This window comes from Schistocerca nitens, chromosome 11 (assembly GCF_023898315.1).
Source record: "Schistocerca nitens isolate TAMUIC-IGC-003100 chromosome 11, iqSchNite1.1, whole genome shotgun sequence".
Classification (NCBI taxonomy): domain Eukaryota; kingdom Metazoa; phylum Arthropoda; class Insecta; order Orthoptera; family Acrididae; genus Schistocerca; species Schistocerca nitens.
In genome coordinates, this window is record NC_064624.1 from 22370433 (window position 1) to 22396990 (window position 26558).

General features: G+C 42.8%; 1 protein-coding gene across 1 annotated transcript in view; it reads right to left on the reverse strand.

The window, feature by feature from the left end:
- Positions 1–26558, reverse strand: part of LOC126213380 (uncharacterized) — an 84084-nt gene that overhangs the window by 14080 nt on the left and 43446 nt on the right. Inside the window, exons 4-6 of the mRNA XM_049941086.1 lie at positions 18656–18762; positions 11179–11354; positions 8464–8672 (exon numbers count right to left, since the gene is read on the reverse strand). Coding sequence (XP_049797043.1) covers positions 8464–8672; positions 11179–11354; positions 18656–18762 — 492 coding nt within the window. The remainder of the gene's footprint in view (positions 1–8463; positions 8673–11178; positions 11355–18655; positions 18763–26558) is intronic.

Genomic DNA, 26558 nt, shown 5'->3' on the forward strand with positions numbered 1-26558 from the left:
CATAGCACGGATACAGAAAATGTCGTTCTTGTGAAACACAACTAGCTCTTTATACTCATGAAATAATGAATGCTATCGACAGGGGATGTCAAATTAATTCCATATTTTTAGATTTCCAGAAGGCTTTCGACACCGTTCCTCACAAGCGTTTTCTAACCAAACTGCGTGCCTGCGGAGTATCGCCTCAGTTTTGCGACTGGATTCGTGATTTCCTCTCAGAAAGGTCACAGTTCGTAGTAAAAGACGGCAAGTCATCGAGTAAAACAGAAGTAACATCCGGCGTTCCCCAAGGAAGTGTTATAGGCCCTCTGTTGTTCCTGATCAATATAGATAGATCAATATAGATCAGGAACAACGACTTAGGAGACAATCTGAGTAGCCGTCTTAGACTGTTTGCAGATGATGCTGTCATTTACCATCTTGTAAAGTTATCAGATGATCAAAACGACTTGCAAAACGAATTAGATAAGATATCTGTATAGTGCGAAAAGTGGCAATTGACCCTAAATAAAGAAAAGTGTGAAGTTATTCACACGAGTACTAAAAGAAATCAGCTAAATTTCGATTACGCGATAACTCACACAAATCTGAAGGCTGTAAATTCAGCTAAATACCTAGGGATTACAATTACAAATAACCTAAATTGGAACGATCACATAGATAATATTTTGGGTAGAGCCAACCAAAGACAGCGATTCATTGGCATAACACTTAGAGGGTGCAACAGGTCTACTAAAGAGACTGCTTACACGACGCTTGTCCGCGGTATTCTTGAGTACTGCTGTGTGGTGTGGGATCCGCATCATGTGGGACTGAGGGATGACATGGAAAAGAAGGACAGCTCGTTTTCTATTATCGCGAAATAGGGGATATAGTGTCACAGACACGATACGTGATTTGGAGTGGCAATCATTAAAACAAAGGAGTATTTCGTTGCGACGGGATTTCCTCATGAAATTTCAATCATCAGTTTTCGTCTCCGATTGCGAAAACACTTGGATGGCACCCACCTGTATAGGGAAAAAATGATCACCACGATAAAATAAGAGAAATCAGGGCTCGCACAGAAAAATTTAAGTGCTCATTTTTTCCGCCTGCCGTTAAGAGTGGAACGGTAGAGAGACAGCTTGAAGGTGGTTCATTGAACGCTCTGCCCGGCACTTTATTGTGAACAGTAGAGTAATCACGTAGATGTAGATGAAATACTAGGGACGGAAATTTCTTCCATCACCTGGATTGGAACCATCTTACCTCCGATGCGAGTGCCACCACACAACCATGTTTATGTATGCCATGGTGGAAGTTAACGAGATAGAAATGATTGGTGGTATTTATTGTAATAATTCCTTGGGTTTTTAACATAATTGATTTTGATGTAGCAGAGGCTACACCATGAGGTGAAGTTATTGAAGCAGATGAAGATATGCTGTTGAGTAAGATTTACAGTGACAAAAGATGCGTGATGTGTAGGACAAGGAGTTATATAGCAAACATAATTCAATGGGACACCTGCCCTTTGGCAATTTCCTCCCACAGTTCCGAATAGGGGACTAGTCTGGAATATTTCGCCAATGGAGGGGTCATCATAATACTTTTCAATTACAGGCCACATGCCCTGTGGATACAGATCAGTGGTTCCCATTACCTTCTGCCTTTGAACACTGCTGACCCTTAGGCTTTTAGGAGCAGTTACCTATGCCAAGGGCAAAAGAGCGTCCTGAAACTCTGTCCGCCCCTGCACCATTACTGATTTACTGATGATTATTTTCTAAATTTAAGCAGTAGCAGAGTTTGAATTTGTATCCCAGGACGATTTGCTAAGTATTCAGAGACGCTACCCTTAAGTCATAGGGATAGAAACTTGCATACAGAATGACATCACACAACTTTACTAGAGCTAGTAGGAAATAAGAGATTTCTAAAATGGTTGAAAGTAATGGAGTTATGAGCAGCGTCTCAGCAGCATTTTCTGGAATGTGTCGTTTTAGTCTTGTGTTTTAAATGATATATTTAATTCGCTTTGTGGTGTTACGGACAGGTACTTTAAACTGCGAGCAAAAGATGTGGTCGTCGTATTTGTGCGACACTGTATGTACCGAATTGTCGAACAGTCATTAGGAACAATGAGGATCAATGAAGATATCTTTAAGATATGAGGCACTGAGTCTGGCTTGTTGAGGTTGTTTCGCAACATGTGGTTGTTATGGACGAGAGGATAATGAAGAGAATGAATCCTTTTCAATGCATTGTTCATATTATGCAAAATGTGGTAGTGGTTTTCTTCATGTGTGTCACCAATGCCAGGGATTTTTTGGTCTGTCGAATGAGAGGCTGGTAACAAGATATCTCACAAGCACCCATTCGCAACATCATTTGATGGAATGTTGTAGCAATTACCTGTGCTTTGTAGAGTGTAGAGTGACAATGGGATTGTGTTATGTGATTGTAACAATTTTCATTAAGGTATAGTTGTAGCATTGAGATAACATGTGAGTGATGATGATCTCGCTGGAGCTGATGGAACAGACGTATGAATGGAATGGTACGCTATTGCTTTGCCTTGATGTGTTATGTGGAGAAATAAGGTTAGGTATAGGTTTTAAGCTGATGTTTTGGGGTGGCTGAAGATAAAGTAGGATTCGTTTTTGGAGTAGGTGACTTATATGTTAAAATGAAAGGTGAATGGGGATGTTATCATTATTTGTTGGACTGTATGTGGACGTTCAAAGAGACTGAATGTTGTGGAGAACAGTGGTTCTAAACTGAATGCCTCTCATGTTAGGGATGCGACACAAGAAACTGTTGGGATGATGACAGTGAGTTCGACTAATGGTGTGGAAAACTGTGGTTCTGAACTCGATATTTTTCAGGGTTGGGATGCAATGCATGGAGTTATTGGGACGAGGATGGTAAGTTTAGTGTAGTGAATAATGCTTTGCATTTGGTGGGTTAATGTATGGTGCGGCATTATGGGAGGGAGGATAATTGGCCCCCATTTTATCGGCGGCAATCTAAATGGTGCAATGTATGCAGATTTCCTACTTAATGTTCTACCAATGTTACTACAAGATGTTTCACTGCATGACAGAATGGCGATGTACTTCCAACATGATGGGTGTCCAGCACATAGCTCGAGTGTGGTTCAAGCGGTATGGAATAGCATATTTCATGACAGGTGGATTGGTCATTGAAGCACCATACCACGGCCCTCACGTTCACTGGATCTGACGTCCCCGGATTTCTTTCTGTGGGGAAAGTTGAAGGATATTTGCTATCGTGATCCACCGAATATGTCTGACAACAGACGTCAGCGCATTGTCAATGCATGTGCGAACATTACGGAAGGCGAACTACTCACTGTTGAGAGGAATGTCGTTACACGTATTACCAAATGCATTGAGGTTGACAGACATCATGTAGACCATTTATTGCATTAATGTGGTATTTACGGGTAATCACACTGTAACAGCATGCGTTCTTGGAAATGATAAGTTCACATGTATCACATTGAAAAAACCGAAATAAAATGTTCAAACGTACCTACGTTCTGTATTTTAATTTAAAAAAACCTACCTGTTACGAACTGTTCATCTAAAATTGTGAGCCATATGTTTGTGACTATTACAGTGGCATCTATCACAAAGCGAAAAAAGTGGTCCAACTAAAACATTCATATTTCTTGACGTACTACACGAATATGTTATAAAAAATGGGGGTTCCTATTTTAAAAAACACAGTTGATATCCGTTTGACCTATGGCAGTGCCATCTAGCGGGCCAACCATAGCGCCATCCGGTTTCCCCCTAAGAGCTAGACAAGTTTATTTTTTAGTAGTTTTTTCGTTTGATGCTTATTCCGTGAGGTATTTGGCCTGGTCACGATCAATGGACCAGCCTGTATATATGTTTCAGCCTTTGTGAACGAGATGAGTGACCAAGTTTACAATTCAAATCTTATCATTGTAGTGGGACCAGTTCGGGGAGGGCACATCAGCAGAATGTTGGATTGACGAAACCACATAGTCAGATTCGTTGAGTGTGTGCCAACCCCTGCCTCCTCACACCCCCACATCCATCTGACTGACTTTGCCCATGCCAGCTCCATCCACCCCCCCTCCCCTTCCCCAGGCAGGCGAGCAGTCAAGTCGGCAGCATGCACTGCACTCACCCCCCCCCCCCCCCCCACAGCCGCCGCTGCGAGGGCGACCACTGAGCCGACCCCCCTCCCTCCCGGTTCCCGCCGTGAGTGCCCACTGTAGTGCACAGTCCGGCGACTCGCGCCCGACTATCTCGCTGGTGTGCAGCACTTTAAGAGGAACTTTTTAAAACTACTCTCCATCACGATTACACATTCGTACAGAGTTTTCTCAGACCTAGTATTAACATATGTAAGTAACTCTTCAGGCTGCGGTCCGCACCCACCAAACCCGCAGAGAGAACACCTAGAGCCGCAGCGGACGGAAAACGGAGCAGCAACGCTCCAGCAGGTCGCAGGGAATGGGCGCGGACCACAGAGGAAGCTCCTGCAGCCGTTGGTGGAGGGGGAAGGCCATAGGCGTAAATACTGGACCAGGTCCACTCGAGGATCAGTCTCAGGTCGCACCTGATGAAGGTTACGAGCTACGTGACCGAAATATCGTGCAAGTACGACGCTGATATCCGGCAGAACACCTGACAATCCAAGATGTCATTAGATCGCTGGGAAAGCCTGAAGAGTTACATCAAAAGTCTCTATGGGGAGGAGATGTATCAATAAGCTGGACAAGCTACGGCAGAAGAAAGGGAAGATGCTGAGTTCTCCCAGTTTTTTGCTGAGGTGTCGAGATGGAAAAGTGGTACCAGTATTCGCCAGAATTAAACATCACATCAACTCCAGAGCGGCGAACAAGATAAAACGCTGAGCCAGCATGGCACTGGTGAGAGAGAGGATTCGAGATATGTTGTGGCCAGGGAGCTGTTACACATTCATCTGTACATGGCAGCCTCCTCAACAAGAGAAGATTGGGATTGGGTAGACCGTGCCTCCTGGTCTCTAGCTGAGTGTGCTAGAAGGAATGCCTCATCTTGCCAATCTGCAAAGTTTGACCGCATGAGTAAGAAAGCACAGCAGATGGAAGAGACACGCACTGTGACGAATCTGAGTGGCATACAGTTTGATGATACAACCTTAAAGGTACTCAGCAAGGGTCTCAACTTTGCTACGACCCCTAGAAACGTACCCATTTCAGATTTCGTCAGTGCAGTAGAGCAAGTTGCAGCCACACTTCCACCTAATGTGGCAGAGGAAGTCCGCCGAGAGACCTGCAGGGCCCTCACCAAGGCCAGGCCGCCGAAATCGAACATCACAACCAAGGAGAGGCTTGCACTCAAGAAACTCCGGGAAGACAACAGCATTGTGGTACTGCCAGCAGACAAAGGGAACTCCACTGTCATCTTGCAGCGGGTGGATTATGATGAGAAAGTACGCCAACTTCTGGAGGACCCTGCATACAGAATTCTGGAGTGTGACCCCACGGACAAGGTGGGCAAGAAGACTAATGCTCTCTTGAAGGAAACAGGGATGCCCGATAAGATCATAAGACAACTACGGGAAAAAGCGCCAGTGCCACCTAGACTGTATGGTCTGCCTAAAATACACAAGGAGGGCGTGTCCCTACGTCCAATTGTCAGTAATATTGGGGCACCTACGTACACAACAGCCAAGTACTTGAAAGGTCTCCTGTCTCCATATGTGGGGAAATGTATTCACCACATCCGCAACTCAGAAGATTTCCTGCAACGCCTCAAGCAACTGCACATCACAGATTCGGACATCATGGTTAGTTTTGATGTGGTATCGCTGTTCACCAGGGTCCCACTGAAGGACTCACTAGAACTGATTGCAGAGAAATTTGACGGTGCTCTGTTGGACCTGTTCAGTCATACACTGACATCCACGTATTTCCTGTACAGAAACCAATATTACGAGGAAACTGAAGGTGTAGCTATGGACAGCCCACTGTCCCCTGTGGTTGCCAACATGTTTATGGAGAGTTTTGAGGAGAGGGCATTGGAGACAGCCACATTTAAACCCACATGCTTCTTTAGGTATGTGGATGACACCTTCGTGATCTGGCCACATGGGATGGACAGGCTCAATGTGTTTCTTGAACATCTTATGCTACCCTAATATGAAGTTCACCATGGAACTGGAGAAGAATGGCCAGCTGCCATTTCTGGATGTACTAGTCCAGAGGAAAGCAGATGGATCAATTGGCCACAGCGTGTCCCGAAAACCAACACACACTGATTTATATCTGCAGACCAGCAGCTGTCACCACCTTGCACAGAAGAATGGGGTTCTGAAGACTTTGGTACACAGAGCACATGCCCTGTCAGACCAAGAGAATCTACCTATAGAGACAGAACGTCTCAAAACAGTTTTCTCCAAGAATGGATACACGGACAGACAAATTGAGAGGGCACTCCAACCAGCCACTATACCACAGGTTCCTGAAGAAGAGCAAGATGAAGCAAAGAAGGTGACATATCTGCCCTATGCTGGCTCTATTTCTGCCAGAATCAGTAGGATCAAGTGTGTTTTCTGTCCATCCAACAAGATCGGGGGACTGCTGGGGAGTGTCAAAGACGACCTGGGGTTACGAAAACCAGGGATTTACAATATACCTTGTCAATGTGGCCAGACGACAAGAACTGTGGAGATCAGGTGCAAAGAACATCAGAGGCACACTAGATTAAGACAGGTGACTAAGTCAGCCATTGCTGAACACTGTCTAGAACTAGATCATGCCATGAAGTATGAGGATACCAAGATTCTAGCACAAACACCCAGATTTTGGGACAGTGTTATAAGAGAATCGATAGAAATTAAAATGGCTGACGATCTTATGAACCGTGACACAGGGTACCAGCTAAACAGAGCCTGGGATCCGGCTCTGGAATTGTTAAAGGAGCAACGGGGCCAGCTGCAACACTACACAAACAGAAGAACCAGAGACATGGATATGGAAAACGAGCCGCTGACGGACTGCCAGGCGCACCAGACCGAAGATGGAACACCCAGAAGTGCGACTGGTGGGCGCGGACCGCAGAGGGAACATCCAGAGCCGCAGCGGACGAAAAACGGAGCGGCAACGCTCCAACAGGTCGTGGTGAGCGGGCGCGGACGGCAGGGGGTACGCTTGGTACCCCAGACCGTAGATGAAACCCCCAGGAGCGGGTTTGGTGGGCGCGGACCGCAGAGGGAACACCTAGAACCGCAGCGGACGGAAAACGGAGCAGCAACGCTCCAGCAGGTCGCAGGGACTGGGCGCGGACCACGGAGGAAGCGCCTGCAGCCGTTGGTGGAGGGGGAAGGCCATAGGCATAAATACTGGACCAGGTCCACTCGAGGAGCAGTCTCAGGTCGCACCTGATGAAGGTTACGAGCTATATGACCGAAATATCGTGCAAGTACGACGCTGATATCCGGTAGAACACCCGACAACCCAAGATGTCAACATATGTAAGAATAACATTAACAATACATCTTGTCCAATTAACTGTTCAATTACAAGTCGAAATATTATTCATCAAAGAAAATTAGTAAATACGAACAGTATCATACCATTATAATACATGAGAAATTTAGAACACTACACCAGTTACAGTATTGACAAAAAATTAGTTTGTCTGTAGCCATTATGTTACAGATTCCAATCGCCATTTTTGAAACAAGCCTTAGACTGGGTCTGATAAAAACTACATGTACAGAATCTTAGAGTGTTTGTAGAAGATAAAAAGGGACACTTTTGTATACGAAGCAAATGTCGCAGATGTATGAAGGTGTTACCTCCACTGATGTTCAGAGACGGTGTTCAAAGTGCTGTTGGATGGGCATTTTTTTAGAGATGTTGCGGGGCTCCTGCTGGTGGGAGACGAGTTGTTCGGTGTAGCAGGCACTGGCAGACACCCCAGGTGAGCCGGTTGCCTGTTAGGCTGAGGCTACAACCATTATTTGTGGAACATCCACATGTTTCGAGTGTGTTATGCAATCATTAGCACCCAGCTGGCACTTGAGTAATGTCTCTAAAACATCACACAGTCTCTGTACATCACTAGCGTAGGAACCTTCACGGACCACTAGCAGGTAGAGGGTGCACCTGTGAAATTTGTGTCACATATAAATTGTTTTTTTTTTCATCTTCTCTAAGCACTCGAAAATTTTGTGTATGTAGTCTTTTTTACTCCCTTATAATAAAAGAGTCAATAATACATCTAAATAGAGTAGTTAGGTTTTAACAGGTCCAGATTGAGAGTTGTCAAGCAGTTTGAAAGAGCACCAGTGATTATCTTGCGTAGCAAGTATAATCACGTAAGATCTAAAACTAGATATTCAGAAGGGTATTTGAACCTCATTCCTCAAATAACTGGACAGTCTTCAGCGCATAACCGTGAAGTGGGCGGGTCCCGGTATTAAACTTACCTACAGTCTTGAATTCATCTTCGTATAATAAATCGATGTACTCAGCGGCAGCGTACCAGTAGACGCGATAGGCGGCGTACAGTGAGGCAGCTAGGTTGAACACCTGCGACAGCTCTGGCTGCCGCTCCTCGCACAGCGCACTGAAGTCGTCGGGAAAGGAGAGGTTCCACGGCTGATAGCGCAGTAGGCGTTCACTCAACAGCGGCCGCCTGTAACACAAAAGCTGCGAGGTTAAAAGTTAAAAACCAAGCATGTATGGTTTATGCAAGAATGTAAAAGTATCCAGACTGGATTTCCACTCAGCAGTGGACTAGAGACTTCCCGGCAGATTAAAACTGTGTGCCAGACTGGCACTCAAATGGTTCAAATGGCTCTGAGCACTGTGGGACTTAACATCTGAGGTCATCAGTCCCCTAGAACTACTTAAACCTAACCAACCTAAGGACATCACACACATCCGTGCCCGAGGCAGGATTCGAACCTGCGACAGTAGCGGTCGCGCGATTCCAGACTGTAGCGCCTAGAACCGCTCGGCCACGGGTGTCTAGTAAAAACAATCAACAATTAACTTGGTTTCTTTCACCTATAGATGTAATAAGCGACTAGATGACTTCACTGACACACTAAACTTCGACCTCAATATGGACAATGTTTTTGTCTACTGCAATGAACACACCCTCTCCTGTGGCGTCTAATCTGTGACTCCAATACACGTTCCACGACTCGCTAAATATCTCAGAGCTTTCCACTTCAGATTTCAGCCAGCTCTCGGTTCCAAGAATAATTTGAGCGTGAGAGCTTTCCTGGATGGCAGTAAATTCGGGAGCTTTTCTACGAAGTTACACTTTAATGATACAATTTTTGCAGTAGAACTCTTACTCTGAAAGCGGTCTGATTTCCCTATATCTGTACCAACTGACGAGTGTTCATGAGAGTAACTCAAACTACTGCCTAGCCTAAAACACCCCATTCGAACTCCACAAGTACTGTGCAACCTGAATTGCAGCTTTCTTCGTGTAGTACAACCCTGTCTTACAATATACTCATCTACACTTTTCAATCCACCTACCCAACCGGCCGGCCGGGGTGGCCGAGCGGTTCTAGGCGCTACAGTCTGGAACCGCGCGACCGCAACGGTCGCAGGTTCGAATCCTGCCTCGGGCATGGATGTGTGTGATGTCCTTAGGTTAGTTATGTTTAAGTAGTCCTAAGTTCTAGGGGACTGATGACCACAGATGTTAAGTCCCATAGTGCTCAGAGCCAGAGCCTCCCCTACCACTCGTACCTTCATGCTCACTGCCTGACATAATATCTGCACTTTTATCGCATCCCAATATCTGCAGGTCTCCATATGTAGTGAATCAGTAACCCACTCACAATGCCGATGACAGTCGTGGAGTAGCGAACCAAAAATCCCCACACCATAACCAATGTGGAGTAAGAATAGGGTTCCCCAAAAACAGCCCCAGTTGGCTGCAAATAATCCTACATAACACTTTATCCGGAGTATGTATTTTACCACCCTAACAGACACCTCAGCTACTGCCTTTCTCTGTTCAAGCCACCCTACACCACACAAGTTCCTTGCTCACACTGACCACTGCCTCTCCACACCCGTATACCACATCAGTTACCATGATGAACTTAACTGGGGATGTCAGTTGATCACCTTCGTTTGAAAAGACCTAGTCCACTTCCCAGACACATAATTCTTCAAAGTGACTCTAGTACCAACCTCTTCGGGTGTAACTGTAATTGTGTACAGTAGGTCTGTTTGGTGGTCAGGAGTTTACACTGTTTATCAGCTGCTACTGTTCGAATGCACAACGGACAACCGACAATTGATAGCAATCACGACAGATTCTAACTGTCCATCCTATCCACGTTTTCCACTTCCATAACTACGCCACAATAAGCCACCTAAAGGAATCGGAGAACACCACCACAAGACCTACTGGGAGCTCACCCATTCCCACATAGGGAACCACCTTGTCGCCCTCCATACTGCCAGCATATTTCCTACACCTCTCCCTCCCACGGCCCCACATGTCAACCACTCGAGAGACAACTCCGCTTTCCTCTCACTCACAACTTCCAGTATTTAGTCTCTGTGCTACGAACTTATTTAAAGACACCGGCCACAGGACAAAATATGTGCGCTTTCTCCCCTCTTCTGGCGTCTTCCCGTCTTCCCTCATCACTACTTAGATTTTTCCTTCGTATATTGAGATGAACATGAATTGTAGCCTCGCCGACTGGATGCCAATATATGGGCTAGAGCCGCTACTACACGGTATTAGCGTAATTTGTCCTGGAGATGACTTTTTTTTCTTCCCACATAATGTGGGGACACGCTCAGTTTTCGTGTCAGGTTCCACATCACTATTTCCACGAATTATGAAAACTTCGGATGTATTTGCAACCGTCAATACTTTCTCTAGTCAAATCAGTAACACCGTCCATTGTGTTGGTTTTCTCCGCTCGTCTGCTGTTTAATACTTGGCACATTTTTAGACAAAATACGAATAAAAAAATGGAAGGCTAAACAATCAAAAAACTGTAAATGAGTTTCCGTCACCATCTCCTACCATTCTGAATTAAATGTTCCCATTATTTTCTATATCAGTAATGAATACTTCCATGGTTAAAAGTGAAATAAACTCTTAATAAATCTTAGTGAGTACAACAAAGATGTGAGTGTGCACTGGTTCATACCTGAATATCAAGCGTCCCGGCCTGTCCTTGTCTTCTTCCATCTCGTAGTGCTCTACCTGTTTGCTGACGTATTGCGCGTCGTGTACCAATCCGATTAATTTCGTGTGCAGCATGTCTTTCACACGTTCCACGTCCTTGATCCAACCGTGGAGTTGCTGACCACTCGTGTGGTTACCCTGAGACACACAGAAAATAGTTCAAATTACTTGCATGACATTCACGAGTAGCAGCCTGTCTTAATTTACAGTTACATGTACCACTAGTACATAACACTGAAATTACTGCCAGTGCAAGAGTGTAGTACATTCAGTTTTGTACAGGTACTAAAACATTAATGCACAGCAGATGCCTAGTGGTGTTTTATTAAATACACACATTTGTGAATCTAAGAGAGCTGGAGATATTTCTTGGTAGTTGGGACATTACAAACGTCTGAATGTATGAAAGCAAACTCTTGTGACGGCAAGTCCGACTGAAACGTTCTGAGGCTGCCAGCAGCGTCGAGTTACCACATGTGGAGCCACATGGCGTGACTGGGACTCTGATGACATTCAATTCTAACATTGGAACGATTTTCGAAAATAGAATGGCCAGATTGTTGACAAATCCGTAAAAATCTTACTCGTTACCAACGCTGTGAGAAACCTGAACACATGTTGCGACCTTTTACAATCGCAGTTATAGGCATCAGCCGCTCCATATCAGAAAAATTGTCTGAATTAATGGTGCACACATGAAATGTCAGTTTCACTCAAAATTTTGTAGCGTTTGTCCATTGCCTGGCTGCTCGCTTTTGCCGAAAATGTTCAGTTTCTTGCTCGTCATCTAACCCGATGCCGTCTATATCTGAACACGTCTCGAATATTGCAGATTTGAAGGAATGTAGCACGGTTTATTGACTTTGCAAGTTTCAGAGGGGAAAAAATGAGCCTGTCCCAGTTGCTCTTGCTGACATTAACAGATAAACCAAATCAGAGAAGATGTCTCGAAACAATTCCGGTGGATGGAAAGAGAATACTGTGGAATGATTAAGGTTCCATGTCTCAGTCTGTAGAAATGGAACCCTTATAGATGCGGCCATTTGAGTCACATTTATTAATACTCGAAAACTCACTCGTCGAACCCTGGAAGGTGCTTTCCGTTGATCCACAATAGTGAAATTTGGCAAGAAGCAAGGTTTCACAGCGTAAGTAAAGGAAAAGAATCCGAAAATTATTAATCTCTAATTATATAACACGAAAAAGTACTTCTTTTTCATGTTCTTATCAGTCTGTCTAGCTGCCTGTCGGAGTGTCAAGATCATTTTTCCTGGACCAGTTTCGGGTACGAAATTCAAATTTATGTCACATATTAAGGTCTTTGCTCCCTTGGCGTTGTACAAATTGTAAGCTTCTAAGTCAATGCAATCAAACGATATGGCCATTAACGTTACATATTTTGATACTCGGAAACTCACTCATTGAAACCTATAGGGTGCTCCTCATTGACTTAGAATCATGAGATTTGGCAACAACTAAGTTTTCTGCTACAAGCGAAGGAAAAAATGAAGAAAAAATCTGAAACTTGTTAAGTTGTAATTACATCACATAAAAATATCCTTTGCTATTTGGACATACATTGCATTCATCATCTGATATAAGCATAACATAAGAACATTACTGCATCCAAACATAAAATTTGTGTCGTAGTCATTTTTTAGTAGATAAACAGAAATGTCTTATTAAATCTTCTCTCCCTACATACATAAACTGAATTCCCCTGCTCGCTTATTCTTGTTTGTTTTTGTAGGCTGAGGAGCTAATGTGGATATTCTGAACCGATCTTGGTATTCCTGGAACCAATATCTCGCCAGTATCGATACAGATTCTCTATAACAGTCAAAACTCGTTGGTATTCTCGATTCCCAGGATGGGGGATTTGTACAGAACCCTTAGTGCGTGAGTCCCTCTCGCACTTACCCATTCTGTTTTCCTTTTTTTTTTTTTTATCTACCTTAGCATCACCCAGTATGTTGTCCTGGAATGCGAGTGTTCATCACTACATCAGTAGTGGTCGAACGAACACTGACAGAACTACTCTTGTTCTCAATACGTGGTGTACCAATCCTTTTGGGACGTACTGAAACAGGTGACAGGGGTTCCACAACAGATTATATTGAGTTAGGTAACCAATGCTCGAAAATGCATATTTATTGTGTTAAGGACATACAGAGCAATCACCTCTTAACAACAATGGAGCTCATAGTAATTGGTCCAAGCAACGACTGTCAGACTCAATGCATGTGTTGCAATGATGCCAGCAGTTCTTTGTACTCTTGCAAAGATCTCGAGTGTCCGTTGTGCAGTTGAACAGTAGCAGCTGATAAACAGTGTACACCCCTGACCACCAAACAGACCTGCTGTACACAACTAGGCTCATAGCTCTCAAGCATCTCACTGGCGCATTAACCTGTGCTAGAAGCACACCACTATCTCTGCTGTCAGTGGTCCATTGCATCAGATAGCTTGTGACGTGTTCATTGTAGGGTGTGTTGCTGTGTTCAGTGCACAGTGAATAAGCAAAGGTGGAATGTGCAAGCACTGGGACAAAAGGACTTTGAACTCTACATCTGCTTGTGTCAATCTATTATCGGCCACAGCGCGGCACAGGCAAACTTCATACAGTTTGTATTGTTTGTGGATGATGCCTCATTCATCCGTGATGGTGTCTTCAACAGCCAAACAGCCAGATCTGGAATGAGGACAATCCCCACGCCACACATATCGTTGGCCAACAGCAAAGATTATTTGTCAAGGTATTTTAGGGCATTATCCAAGATCACTCAGTAGGACCTTATTTGCTGCCTCTCTATCTGATTTGTCCACATAACCTGGTGTTTCTGTGAGATATGCTACCACATTGCTTGGAGAATGTACCGTTTCTTGTCCACAGAATTGTGTGGTTTCAGCACGTCGGTAGCCTATTGCGATTGCGGTTTATCGTATCGCGATATTGCTGCTCGTGTTGTTCGAAATCCAATGACTTTAGCAGAATATGGAATCTGTGGGTTCAGGAGGGTAATACGGAACGCCTTTTTGGATTCCAACGGCCTCATATCACTAGCAGTCGAGATGACATGCATCTTATCCGCATGGCTGTAACGGATCGTGCAGCCACGTCTCGATCCCTAAGTCAACAGATGGGGGCATTTGCAAGACCACAACCATCTGCACGAACAGTTCGACGACGTTTGCAGCAGCATGGACTATCAGCTCGGAGACCGTGGCTGCGGTTACCCTTGACGCTGCATCACAGACAGGAGCGCCTGCGGTGGTGTACTCAATGACGAACCTAGGTGCACGAATGGCAAAATGTCATTTTTTCGGATGAATCCAGGTTCTGTTTGCAGCATCATGATGGTCGCATCCGTGTTTGGCGGCATCGCGGTGAACGCACATTGGAAGCGTGTATTCGTCATCGCCATAGTGGCATATCACACGGCGTAATGGTATGGGGTGCCATTGGTTACACGTCTCGGTCACCTCTTGTTCGCATTGACGGCACTTTGAACAGCGGACGTTACATTTCAGATGTGTTACGACCTGTGGCTCTACCCTTCATTCGATCTCTGCGAAACCCTACATTTCAGTAGGATAATGCACGACCGCATGTCGAAGGTCCTGTACCGGCAGTTCTGGATACAGAAAATGTTCGACAGCTGCCCTGGCCAGCACATTCTCCAGATCTTTCACCAACTGAAAACGTCTGGTCAATGGTGGCCGAGCAACTGGCTTGTCACAATACGCCAGTCACTACCCTTGATGAACTGTGGTATCGTGTTGAAGCTGCATGGGCAGCTGTACCGGTACACGCCATCCAAGTTCTGTTTGACTCAGTGCCCAGGCGTGTTCTGGGTACTGATTTCTCAGGATCTCTTTTTCGGGACTTGTCGAGATGATTTTCCAAGTGTCTGCAATGTGCCACTCAAAACGTAGCCGATCAGCAGCTGCTGGCAGCCAGCGTATTCCATTTCGAGCATTTCTGTCATAGCATAATCCTACTCGTTTAAAATGTGAAATTCTTCTTCTTCCGAGAAATAAACCCGTTTGTGCTGCTTTGCACCCATGCTTTGCAAGTAATGAGAGTAGTAGCAGGTTGAGAGAGGCATGTTCAAACATGTACGAACACGCTGGGACCTGTCGCAAGGTACTATGTGTAAGTAATGTTAGTGGTGAGAGAAGGCGCGTGATGAACTGCGACTTGAATTCTTCATCAGCGCACGCTACGTGGCTGAAGAGGTCTGTGAACTGCCCTGCGGAGGGCCACACGAGTCTTACTCTGCCTCCGACTGCCAGGCAGCACTGAGGCCGGAGTGAAGCGCTCTTGCGGCAACAGTGCCGATGATGGTGACTGCGGTAAGCGCCCACCCACATTGGATAACAATGATGGCGCCACACTGTTGTCACTATTTACCGACGATCGTGTGATGTCATTCACCATGATCAGCTTGGCAGAGGATGAAAGTAAATATACATATTTTCTATAGTGTTTTTGTTTATAAGTGATTCTTATGGCTTCTACTTCTTCTATTCCAGACGCAATCAGCCATGACTCGCTGTGGGAGCTGAAACCAGCAGCTGATAATGATGATGACGATTATGATGATCCCTAGGGACTTCGATCTTTGAGAGGCAGATACGTGAGTATTCTACAGTGTTAAATTTTTTGTTGTTATTTTTGAGATGCTCTTGTTTGTAGATGTGCTCTATGAGAATATCGGTGTTCTGACACAACCACCAGCTGCTGGTGCATCAGCATCTGTGTTGTAGTTTGAGTTTGTCAGTCTTCTCTCAGGCACATTCACCTGCCGACCTCATACAACTCCACTAGTGCCCATGCTGGATATGCCCTTAATGACAAACATGCCAGTTGATGATGAGTTGCTGGAAGTGTATTACAGTAATGAACACAACAACAGATTTAAGTACATTTATTATTATTCTTATCAGTGATCGAATACGGTTTTTTATTTCTCCTTCATTAGATACTTATCAAGTGCGTCTCTTTCTTCTTCTTCTGTGCAGAGTTATTAGGAGTTCGACGTCGTGTTGAGGAGAAGAGCAATGTCCAAAATTGAGGGAGAACTGTCGCGACATCATTGGGGTGAGTCGATACCAGAGTGGCCATACTGAGTCACTTTTATGAGATGCAGGAAAGGGGTCCTGTAAGACAGTCAGCTGTATACTCTACCTTGATTTATATTCATAAGATTATTTTACCTTATCGTAGGGTCGAAATCGTAGATTGCATCCTTATCTGCGCCACAACACGCCCTGCCATACCTCTCTGCAGGGCTGTAGTGAAGAACTACGAGTGGAATTATCTGGAATACGCGTACCTCAAGACTGCTACGGCTATCTGAAAACTTAAGTTTCATTTAGAAAGCAAAGTGTGTTTTTAAATCGAAACTATCTGTAAAACATTGGTTTTACGGAATGACTTTTCATAATTACATTTTTCCTAAGCAGGTGCAGTGTATGATCAACGAAGCGTAAGCTGCACCACAAAGGTAATGAAGAAGTCGTCCTTTAAACATTCTCGCAAGCTGTAACGTACTAAATCTACACAATATTGGATATGTATAAGGTAAATAGCCTTTGCTGACATTGAATGCATGGGTGATGGTAACGAAAACAAGATGCAATGACACGACATGATACGATGTCAGCAGAAACCAGTCTTAAATACGGGACCCACAAGTATCAGTCTTTGACATTACCATCCAGCAAACACCCATAACATTTATAGAGAAAAGATTTAATCTACCCACAGTATTATCAATTCACTGAAACAGGAGTCCCTAATTCTCTTCTCAAAGGACCCATGATGAGCGTCACACAAGACTTGAGGGATTTGCACGTTGCTACATGCGCCACAAAAAGTTACACTAAGACACAGATCATACTACGTCATTTTGCTTTCCTTGTATACTACTGTCAGAATCAAACGGTCTGAATGCTCCGTGGACATCCTAAGTGTTAAGACCACATAGCTATTACTCTCGTTAGTGGGAAAATCACTGCTAGTAGTGTTCATAAATCATAGACTTCAGACTCGATAAAGGTTTTAGTTATGCCAGGAGACACGTGCAGAAAGACTAACGACTAAGATGAATGCTCTCAGAAAGCAGCATCCGGTTTCAGGTTAGTCTGGCACAGATTTTCATTGGCCTATTAAATTATTCATTAAATATTCTTCTTGTGACTGTAATGGCACAGTGCCTTTAACAAAGCCACTCGCTGGCGTAACACGCGCTAACTGGTGGACCTCAAATGCAGGTTTTCGTTATTGTGGCCCGTCCTCTGTGGTTGTGGCGGCTGGGGCATTGTCGTGTCACATGGACAGTGCTGGCAGTGGTGAGCACACGGGGCCACTACTGGTGTCGAGTCACAAGTGTCAGATGCGTTATCGTCTGGTCATGGAGTCGCGGGAAATGGAAAAGTGAATGTTAGGGTGGGAAGAGTTTGCACAGTTGTATCGAACTGTATAAATTATGTGGTATGTATACAGGTTAATTAGGAGACGTGAATTCGACGATCCTCCATGTTGAGCACTAGTAATTTTATAGGACCAGATGTCAACTTACTCATTTCTTATGAACCCCAATTGTTACTGTGCCATAAATTATAGCTGACCCTAGGGTACTTACAGACTAGTACTGAACCAACATCATCGAATTTTGGCTTCTCTGAAATAAATGCGCTTCGAATTATGAGTTGTATCACTGTGGATGAGAAAGATATAGTTATGTTCCAGCGTTTGTAGACTAATAAACTAATGTGCTTGCTATTTCTGCTCATCCTATTTCTATAAAATCACATCGTCTACTTATGCTATGATTTTTGTGTCACCTGCTGTTGACCCTTGGCAAAGTATCCTTATGATATTCTCCACGACAGCATCCATATCAGTGTGTAAAACTTTATTTACCTGCTTTCTTATTAAACTTTGCAATTAGCAGGCTATGTGATCTCAGACCCCTACCTTCCTCCTTCCATTAGGAGAAGAGATTCTGAGGAAGCGAAGATGCTGATGGTGACATGAAATGCCAGACAGAGACTCTAGACAAGTCTCCACTTAATATGAAGCTCACAGGCTTCAGCTTGTAAAGCAGGATCTGATGCAAAGTTACCTGAATCTGTTAAGGAAGTAGCGAGCAAATACGAAAAAAGATAGATACACACTATTTTCTTCTCTATCTCTAACCATTCTGATCTTGGCCTCCCTGTATCATAGCCCCAAAAGGCTCACAGAAGTAGAGGTTGGTTCAGAATTCTTCCAGATGGTTAGTATTAGGACAGGAGAACCAAAGATAGCTGGTGTGTGAACCAGCAAAACTGGGAAACACACTCCAAGAACTGACCACTCGGTGTGTGTCATATTCTCACCCCCTATACATATAAGGCAGTTTATAAGAGGAGGAGAAAAGTCCACTTACCATATCTTCGAATGCGAGGGGAACCAACAGCTGTGAGTAGTGCATCGCACTGAGCGAGAGCAGCTGCGCCACGTCTCGCCAGTAGCTGGAGAGGCGTTCCTGGAAAACTAGTGAACAAGCCAGTGGATCAGATTTCTGTATAAGCACAGCTTTCACTTTCTGCCCTCACAAAGTGTATGCAAGTAGCATTCACATTTTGAAACTAGATCAATGTACACTGCCAGTAATTGTAAGAGTTACAGCATGGACACCTCGACCAGATGTTACAAGGCTCATATTCCAGCGACAAATTTAAAGAGCACAACAGCCAGAGCGAGAGGAGTACAACAACCTGACGTAGATTCAGTCATACAAATTCTTCATACGTTGCCTAAGGGTAGAGATATCAACCTGCCAGAAGAAACGCAAATATACAACAGCTTCAAAAATCAACCACGTGACTTGCTCAGCAATAAGACGGAGTTAAGGAATAAGAGATCTTGATATAATTTACAATCAAATGGTTCAAATGGCTCTGAGCACTAAGGGACTTAACATATGAGGTCATCAGCCCCATAGAACTTAGAACTACTTAATCCTAAGTAACCTAAGGACATCACACACATCCATGCCCGAGGCAGGATTGGAACCTGCATTTACAATCAGTTTTATGTGCCAATAACAGAAGGTAACGTAAATGAGGACGTGTAGTTTGCCTATTTTACTTTGACTTACTGACATGCATATGACATAATGATTTGCACAGAATCGTGTCTATGCTGGTTTCATAATATGAGTAGTTCTTATGACGTTTCCAATGAGTTGTATGATTTGTATGAAAACGAGGAAGAATCATGTCCACTCATACGTGTTTTTATATTTAGGATGCTCTTGTTTTAACATAAGTAATATATTTTAGTAGTTCTGCAAGAAACTGTATGAGGCATTTTGCAAGTGCAGCTGAAATAGCCCTTCTTCCCCTAAGCGTTCTAAGGACCATGAAAATCTATGACTACATGTGTACTAGTATGGTATATTACATATTAATTGAACATTTTACAGTTAGGTGGTATACACATAATGTTCTGTAATTTGTGGAAAGTATCCCGTCATACATTTTTATCTCAGTTTATTGTACTTCTTCTTTTTATTTGTTGTGTGGATCAATTCATTTACGACAATTGTGTGAATGAGATTTATGTCTGTGTGATGTTAATCTGCTAAAATGAATACACATCATTATTAATGCCACATTTTTATGAGCATCTAAACTACTGTAAGTCATTGACGGCAGATACCGTATATGCTATTATCCCCCATCATAATAAACAAATTTCTTATTTTATTCCCTTATGTCATATGACTGTATCGTAATACAGAATGGCAAATTCTGTTCATGAATGTAAACATGATATTAAGATAATCTAACATAAAACGTTTACTGATGTACAATTACTGATGAGAGATAAGGAAGAACGACTTGTATTCCCCCACTAACCACCTAAGTTGCCACATATACAGTGTACATGAACACTGATTTGTTAAGACTTATGTTAATTACATTAGCATTGGTAACAATCTACCTTATGCCATTTCTATGATCCTTACGCTCATTTAATGCTGATGTACTCTCAGAGATAGAAGACTCAACATACCGATACAAAGTTGAGGTATATAAGTAGATAAAAAATGTATGTTCTGGCTCAGTACCTCACATTTATGAAAATAAAAATATCGTTTGTTGACACTCATAAAATTGCCCTAGTTATCCAGAACATACATTTTTTATCTTCTATCCCTTTTACCTAATAATAATATAAAATATTATAATGTAATATAATAATAACTATAATAAAAATTATTTATTGTACATATATTTCCTATAGGTGAATGTAATGTAATTAGAGAATTAAGTATTATTTTAAAAACAAATTTTTAAAAAAGCTTTTTTTACAACTTTTTCTTAGCCCCAAAAAATTGTCCTATTTTCGACTTTTGTGAAAAACATGTTTTTTAAGATTATACTAGAGAGTAAGTATATAAAAATCATTTTATCGACTTTTTCTTAGTCCCAAAAGTTATCCTATTTTTGTCTTTCGTGAAAAACGTGTTTGTTAAAATTATATTAAAGAATAAGTATATAAAATTATTTTACATTGTCAACATAAGAAAATGTATTAGTTAACAGAAGTAAATTTTTTACATTGAGTAATCTATGTCATGAAATTCATTATTTCTTTTTTTTTAGTTCCTCCATTCCTTTATATTTTAATTTTATTTGTCCTCTTTTAATTATATCAAAATCAAAATCGTCAATTAATTTAGAAAATCTATTTGGTAAAATAACTTTAAAATCATTATTAAGTTCTAGACAAAGTTGTTCTCCAAATCTAGTATTTAAATATTCACAGTGTGTAATATTATACACTCCTGGAAATGGAAAAAAGAACACATTGACATCGGTGTGTCAGACACACCATACTTGCTCCGGACACTGCGAGAGGGCTGTACAAGCAATGATCACACGCACGGCACAGCGGACACACCAGGAACCGCGGTGTTGGCCGTCGAATGGCGCTAGCTGCGCAGCATTTGTGCACCGCCGCCGTCAGTGTCAGCCAGTTTGCCGTGGCATACGGAGCTCCATCGCAGTCTTTAACACTGGTAGCATGCCGCGACAGCGTGGACGTGAACCGTATGTGCAGTTGACGGACTTTGAGCGAGGGCGTATAGTGGGCATGCGGGAGGCCGGGTGGACGTACCGCCGAATTGCTCAACACGTGGGGCGTGAGGTCTCCACAGTACATCGATGTTGTCGCCAGTGGTCGGCGGAAGGTGCACGTGCCCGTCGACCTGGGACCGGACCGCAGCGACGCACGGATGCACGCCAAGACCGTAGGATCCTACGCAGTGCCGTAGGGGACCGCACCGCCACTTCCCAGCAAATTAGGGACACTGTTGCTCCTGGGGTATCGGCGAGGACCATTCGCAACCGTCTCCATGAAGCTGGGCTACGGTCCCGCACACCGTTAGGCCGTCTTCCGCTCACGCCCCAACATCGTGCAGCCCGCCTCCAGTGGTGTCGCGACAGGCGTGAATGGAGGGCCGAATGGAGACGTGTCGTCTTCAGCGATGAGAGTCGCTTCTGCCTTGGTGCCAATGATGGTCGTATGCGTGTTTGGCGCCGTGCAGTTGAGCACCACAATCAGGACTGCATACGACCGAGGCACACAGGGCCAACACCCGGCATCATGGTGTGGGGAGCGATCTCCTACACTGGCCGTACACCACTGGTGATCGTCGAGGGGACACTGAATAGTGCACGGTACATCCAAACCGTCATCGAACCCATCGTTCTACCATTCCTAGACCGGCAAGGGAACTTGCTGTTCCAACAGGATAATGCACGTCCGCATGTATCCCGTGCCACCCAACGTGCTCTAGAAGGTGTAAGTCAACTACCCTGGCCAGCAAGATCTCCGGATCTGTCCCCCATTGAGCATGTTTGGGACTGGATGAAGCGTCGTCTCACGCGGTCTGCACGTCCAGCACGAACGCTGGTCCAACTGAGGCGCCAGGTGGAAATGGCATGGCAAGCCGTTCCACAGGACTACATCCAGCATCTCTACGATCGTCTCCATGGGAGAATAGCAGCCTGCATTGCTGCGAAAGGTGGATATACACTGTACTAGTGCCGACATTGTGCATGCTCTGTTGCCTGTGTCTATGTGCCTGTGGTTCTGTCAGTGTGATCATGTGATGTATCTGACCCCAGGAATGTGTCAATAAAGTTTCCCCTTCCTGGGACAATGAATTCACGGTGTTATTATTTCAATTTCCAGGAGTGTATAATACAATTATCTGTAGCTCATTTACTTTTCTAATTTCTTTAGAAATATTTAAATTATTTAGCTTCTTGATTAAAGTAGTCTCCATTTATATAGAATAAATTTTATCAGATTGATATATAATAATTTTCATTAGATTTTCAGTAATGCGTAATGACCGTATGGTAATGTACCTATTCTATTTTCTAAAACATATCTTTTATTATCATGAGGAGTTAGTGCTTTTTTTCACTTTAATTGTATATATTTCATGTTTTTCACTTTTAATTATATTAAATTTTGTATATTGTTCTATATTCTTGAATAAACAATCTTTATAATCGTCTGAACTCATTCTGTTTTTAACAACACATTTTTTAATTCTTTTAAATTACTTTTCTATTTTGTCACCAACTTAATAAGCATACATCTTTGCTCTTAAGCCACAAAACTCTTCCATTATTTTTCCATTAAATTCATCTTTCATTTTACTGACAACTTTCTTTTTTACTTGTGGAATATTATATAAATTATCTGTTGGATAATCAGCTGTATCAAAATAATGAATCACTGATTTCATAACTTCATAGAAATCTTCAGTTTCAATATTATAAATATAAGTATCTGTATCTTGATAATATAATTCAATATTTTCTCCATATTTAGGTTTCATAACTCTGTAATGAATATCATACATTAATTCTTTAGATAAATCAAGTATACTTATTCCAACATAAATAGGTTTATTAAATATTATTTTAGTTTTATTCATATGAATAGCAGCAAGATTTTCACCAAATATAGTTCTATATTCAAAGTTTGGTTTAGCTACACATTTATCACATACTTTACTATTTGAAACTAATTTTATATCTTATCTATTTCTTATATTCTCCATTGTTTTACCAAATACAGAACTATTCATTAATTTTTAGAAATCTTTTTCAAAATCATTTTTAGCTTTAGTTCTTAACTGTGTGTTTAGGTCTATATACATCATTAATGAATCAGATTGTTTAAATCTTAAAATTTTATGTATTTTTGTAACTTTCTTTCCTAAACATAAATATCGTTTTAGATTTCGATAATGTACTACGGTAAATAGTTTGGACAAGAAGAGAATAGAAGCTTTCGAAATGTGGTGCTACAGAAGAATGCTGAAGATAAGGTGGGTACATCAAAATTGTAGACGAAGGTCTATACGAACTAAAAGAATTCTGCTACCTTAAGCACAAAGTGCCTCATAATGGACAAATTAAAGAGGACTTAAAAAGTAGACAAGAATTTTCAAAGAGGACATTCCTGCCAAAATAATTCACCTAATATCAAATGCCGGTCTTTGTTTGAGTACGAATAACTGAACATGTAAGTTTGGAGAGCAGGATTGTATGAAAGTTAATCAAGGACATTGGGAAAATCGGAACAGAAGAAAATCGAAGCATTTGAGATGTGGTGCTACAGAAGAATGTTAAAAATTAGATGGACTGATAAGACAAGAAATGATAAGGTTCTCAGCAGGACATTGAACAATGGAACATACAGAACGCGTTGGTATGAAGATGGGACAGCATTTTGTTCTTCATCTAGCATTCTTACTGCTCCCTCTTGATTCTTGTACTTATTGTATATTACTCGTCCTTCGCTGCATTTTACTGTTGCTTTTCTCAGTATTTTGAACATTTTGCACAATTTTACGTTTCCAGATGATTTTTCTAGGTCTACAGGTCCTATGAATGTGTCCATTTTATTTTCTAGTTTGGCTTCCCTCATCAATTACAACGTCAGACGTGCTGCTATCTTGTAGTGTTACCCTTCCGAGAGCCAAAATGATCCTCATCTGTCATATCCTCTATTTTCTTTTCTATTACTCTGTATATACACTATGTGATGAAAAGTATCCGGACACCCTCAAAAACATACGTTTTTCATATTAGGTGCATTGTGCTGCCACCTATTGGCATGTACTCCATATAAGCGACCTCAATAGTCATTAGATATCGTGAGAGAGCTGAATGGGGCGCTCTGCGGAACTCACAGACTTCAAACGTGGTCAGGTGATTGGGTCTCACTTGTGTCATACGTCTCTATCCAAGATTTCCACACTCCTAAACATCCGTAGGCCCACTGTTTCCGATGCGATAGTGGAAACGTGAGGGGACACGTACAGCACAAAAGCGTACAGGCCGACTTCGTCTGTTGGCTGACAGTGACCGTCGATAGTTGAAGAGGGTCGTAATGTGTTACACGCAGACATCTATCCAAACCATCACACAGGAATTCCAAAAATGCCTCATGATCCCCTGGAAGTACCATGATAGCCGGAAGGTGAAAAAACTTGGATTTCACGGTCGAGCAGCTGCTTATAGGCCACAAATCACGCCAGTAAATGAGAAACGACGCCTCGCTTGGTGTAAGGAGCGTAAACATTGGACGAATGAACAAGGGAAAAACGTTGTGTGGAGTAACGAATCACGGTAAACAATTTGGCAGTCCGATGCCGGGGTACAGGTATGGCGAATGCCCGGTGAACGTTATCTCCCAGCGTGTGTAGTACCAATAGTAAAATTCGGAGGCGGTTTTGTTATGGTGTGGTAGTGTTTTTCATGGAAGGGGCTTGCAACCGTTGTTGTTTCGCATGGCACTATCACAGCACAGGTCTACATTGATGTTTCAAGCACCATATTGTCTTCCACTGTTGAAGTGCAATTCGGGGATAGCGATTGCGTCTTTCAATACGATCGAACACCAGTTCATAATGCAGCACCTGAATCCTATAGAACACCTTTGGTATGTTTTGGAACGCCGACTTCGTGCCAGGCCTCAGCGACCGACGTCGATACCTCTCCTTAGTGCAGCACTCCGTGAAGAATAGGCTGCCGTTCGCTGAGAAACTTTCCAGCGCCTGACTGAACGTATGCCTGCAAGAGTGGAAGCTGTCATCGAGGCTAAGAGTGGGCCAACACCATACTGAATTCCAGCATTACTGATGGAGGGCGCCACGAACTTTGAAGTCATTTTCAGCCAGATGTCCGGGTATTTTTGACACATAGTGTATTATCCCTGTCGACAAATTCCATAGACGAGGTGTTATGCTAATTGTGTGATAGGCGTCGCAAGTATCTGCTCTTTACTACAGGATTCAGTCTAACAGTGTACCGTCATTCTCATGTAGTCTAGACGCCAACTTGTATGGCTCTTGGTTGACACATGCGCCAATTATTTCTTAAACTGCGAAGGTATGTTACCTGTCGCTTCTGCGTCCCAAATCTGTGTCAATCTATGACGCTTACATGGGATCTTCAGTGTTTTCCATTGCCACTGTCATTTCTTCTTCACACTTCAATTGAAGTGTTTTTTCTGTTTCTCAAGGTTTCTTTTCAGTAAACACCTTATATCTATCTTTGTTTGTCCAATTTCTGTGATGGCCTTTTCATAGGTGTCTATTCCTGCCTATATGGTATTAATCACCGTTGTATCTACAGATTAAAAGAAATTCAGATGCATTTCATGATTTTCTTGTACTTCAGTGTGCCACTCCTTTCCATATTAATTCTTCCAGACCATTCCCTTCATCTTCAGCCCATAATTCATCGTTATTCAATGGACATCTGAGGTTATATCTGACCCTTGGTAGAATTACTGTCTGACCTGGACATAACCTAAGGCTGAAACTTTCCTGTGCCTCGATCCTTTTCTAAGCATACCTGCTGTGGGGAAGCAAGAGTTTTCGATAGCTAGCGACTGTTGCGAGTTAAAACAAATAGCGACGGAGACAAAGAGAGAGAGAAAAAGAGACTCCCCTCTCTTCCACTCCGCTACAAGGCGACCATGAATGTTCGTACTGCAGCCATAATGTTATGAAATTGCAGTCCGTAAAATTTTGATATTTTTATCATTATATAATTCGTTAATAGAAAGCCGAACAAACATGTAAGAATAATGCATCCACAGTATGAAACAGTTGCTCCAAAAATCGATGTTTTACGCTGTTGTACATCTTTATCAACTTAAAGATGCAAAGCTAGAATTTTTGTATTACGTGTATTCCGATACAAACTGTAACATATGGAATTTACATTAATTTCTGTCATCAATGA